Source organism: Sinocyclocheilus anshuiensis, unplaced genomic scaffold (genome assembly GCF_001515605.1).
Source record: "Sinocyclocheilus anshuiensis isolate Anshui unplaced genomic scaffold, SAMN03320099.WGS_v1.1 scaffold1609, whole genome shotgun sequence".
NCBI lineage: Eukaryota > Metazoa > Chordata > Actinopteri > Cypriniformes > Cyprinidae > Sinocyclocheilus > Sinocyclocheilus anshuiensis.
The window spans coordinates 525,694-528,566 of NW_015540958.1; the positions used below are offsets into that span (position 1 = coordinate 525,694).

Consider the following 2,873-nt stretch of genomic DNA (forward strand, 5'->3'; position numbering starts at 1 on the left):
TTAGAAAACACATCTCTAGATATCACCCCCCCCCCCATTTCACTCCCCTTCGTGATGTTTTTTCTGTTGTTTCTCTATGTAAACATGCTCTAGACTGAAGGTTCCCAAATTAGAGTCTGCGGGCCAATGTTAGTCCCTGATGCCCTTTGATTTGACCCATCATGTCATATCATAAGAGTCTTTTTAACATTTATTTTTGCATTGAGATGTAGAGAATATAACTGAATCTGATTAAAAAAAAAAACTACTTTGAGCTCTCAATAAAAATTAAATTTTTCGTCACTCTTAGTAAACAATTTGGGCTACTTTACTCTAGACCAGTGATCCTCAAATCTGGCTCGCGAGATCCACTTTCCTGCAGAGTTTAGCTCTAACCCTAATCAAACACACCTGAGTTTGCTAATCAATGTCTTCCGGATCATTAGAAAATCACAGGTATAGTTGTTTGATTAGGGTTGGAGCTAAACTCTGCAGGAAAGTGGATCCCGCGAGCCAGATTTGAGGATCACTGCTCTAGACGGACGTCTTTGACCTTTGCGCTCATGCCTGGCATCTTATGCAACTTGTACAAGGCACAGTTCTAAAAAGCAGCGTTCAAATAAAAATAAGTTTAACTTGTTAAAAAAATTGTCTATAGACAGCTTTTTTTCATTCCACTGCATTCTCGCATTTTTGCATTATACTGCGTTGGTTTTTCTATGCAAAGATATGCTAGATGAATGTTCACTCATGTCTTTTTTAGCATCTCGCCCATGACACAAAATTCTAAAATTGCTGCATTCAATAAAAAAAAAAAAAAGAGTTTATAAAACGAATAGTTCCGGTCCTTGATTCTGATTGGTTGAGCCACGTTCGAAGCTGTTGTAAAATACTCTGCAAACATACACCTCTTTGTTTACGCCTGTGTGTTGCTTGCAACCACAACCGTTTCTGATGAACTACACTGTTTGGCGGAAGAATGTTTACATTACATTTTATTTGCTTTGTTTTATTTTATTAAACCTACGTATACGGAACGACAGTTTTATAAAAGCAATAAGCCCTGTGAAGCCGTGATTTACAGTGAATTTACAACAGCTAAGGGGACGCTCCACGTCGTGCCTAACAATGCCCTTAGCTGTTATAAATTCACTGTAAAACACAGCTTCTTGGGGCTTATTGCTTTATTATAGATCTTGCTTTTTCTTTCCCATTCCACTGCCTCCATCTCACGTTTTTCAACGCAAAATCATGCTCTGTGTGAACGGCCGCTTATAGTTTAGATTCTTTAACTTGAAGAAACGCAATATTCCAATACACCAAACAATACTTTCTTCAGTGGAACACATGAGATTTGAGAGCTTAGAGTGGAGCTTTTATTGTGTGGAAATGAACCGCCCAACAATTCTTCCAAATAAACTTTTAAACCGAGCACAGGAAGTCATACGGGTTTGGAACAACATGACGGTCATCAAAAGTCCACCAGTTCTACATTTTTCCACAGCTGTTTCTCAAATTAGTGTGTTTGCATAAACGTGGTGTGGCACCGAGCTAAGCTCACACAGCACTGAGAGGTATATCTTGACATCACAAGTATATCTTCTTCACATCACATTTGTCCGATGTTTGTTTGCTGTGACCTGTAATTTAATATTAGCCCGCAGTTCTCTGCACTCATCTATCCTGTATCATGAGAGCGGGTTGAAAACAGCCAGCTGAGCACCTCCTGAAGGCCCTGTCCGGAGCGAGCGCTGATCTCTAGTGTTGAGATCGACTGAGGCGCACTTCTAATGACGTCATCCATCCTGAACAACGACTTCAGCTCCACAAGAGACATGGTGCAAGGAAGATCCCTGAGGAAAGAAGTGGAGTGAGGAGCGATGGATTTATTCAGTTAAATCAACAAACAAGAGTGAGTGTGAAGACAGCTGACCTCTTGTTGAAGAGTATGAGTACAGCAGCAGACTGCAGCGGCTCCGCAGAGAGAACAGACAGCAGCTGGACACAAGACGACGAGATCTGGACAATGTTGGCACAGTCCACCACAAACTGAAATGCATAACAGATAGATAGCAGACATGAAGAGAAACATGATCGCATTGTAAATGTACCTACAGTCTCTCTCTCAAGGACTCTTTAAAGAAATTAAGAGAAGTCCAGACAAAACTTAAGCAATCTTCACATCCAGTGGTCCAACAAACAAAGCTATTATCTTCTGCCAAAAATCTAATGTTTCTTATATTTAGATTTCTGTACTATTTTTTTATTTCTATTTTATAAAGCATTTTTTCACAATATAATTTTTCTGTGTCACATTTAACTTAATATTTCTTAATTTTATTCATTCTTTTTTCTTTAAATTTTACAGGGTGAAAGCAGATGGACGTTCTCTTGTAAAGCAACCACAAAATGGACTGCTAGCTGATGGATAGTGTGAATTTCTGACACTCACTATAACAGATCTGCAATCTAAGTAGTATCTTGGCCAAATGGGCCCCATACAGCCCCCCAGCTCTCGAACTGTTATCTTCCTCTTCCGGAGTATGAGGTCTGTGAGGTTGGTGCCGACCTAAAAAAACAAAAAACAAAACACACACGTTTACTTAGCTATATCACCAGGGACATTACATAGACTTCTATTCTACAGATAGTTACAGATTTTATAAGCTAATCCCATCCCACACCCCAACCCTACCCCTCACAGAAGTTGTTTACTTAATTTTTTTTTGCCAGTTTTACAAATGAAGACGTCCCCAAAGGGAGGTTTTTGGAGATTTTGTCAGGTTTAGCTCACTTTTGGGTACAAATTTGTCCCCAAAATAAGTGACGTGACATGTGGCCAAGTATGGTAACCCATACTCGGAATTAGTGCTCTGCATTTATCCCATCCAAAG

At 39.6% G+C, this 2,873-nt stretch overlaps 1 protein-coding gene across 1 annotated transcript in view; it reads right to left on the reverse strand.

The window, feature by feature from the left end:
• Positions 1 to 1,240: 1,240 nt before the first annotated feature.
• Positions 1,241 to 2,873, reverse strand: part of arl16 (ADP-ribosylation factor-like 16) — a 3,342-nt gene continuing 1,709 nt past the window's right edge. Inside the window, exons 3-5 of the mRNA XM_016488258.1 lie at positions 2,432 to 2,548; positions 1,913 to 2,028; positions 1,241 to 1,832 (exon numbers count right to left, since the gene is read on the reverse strand). Coding sequence (XP_016343744.1) covers positions 1,658 to 1,832; positions 1,913 to 2,028; positions 2,432 to 2,548 — 408 coding nt within the window. The 3' untranslated portion in view covers positions 1,241 to 1,657. The remainder of the gene's footprint in view (positions 1,833 to 1,912; positions 2,029 to 2,431; positions 2,549 to 2,873) is intronic.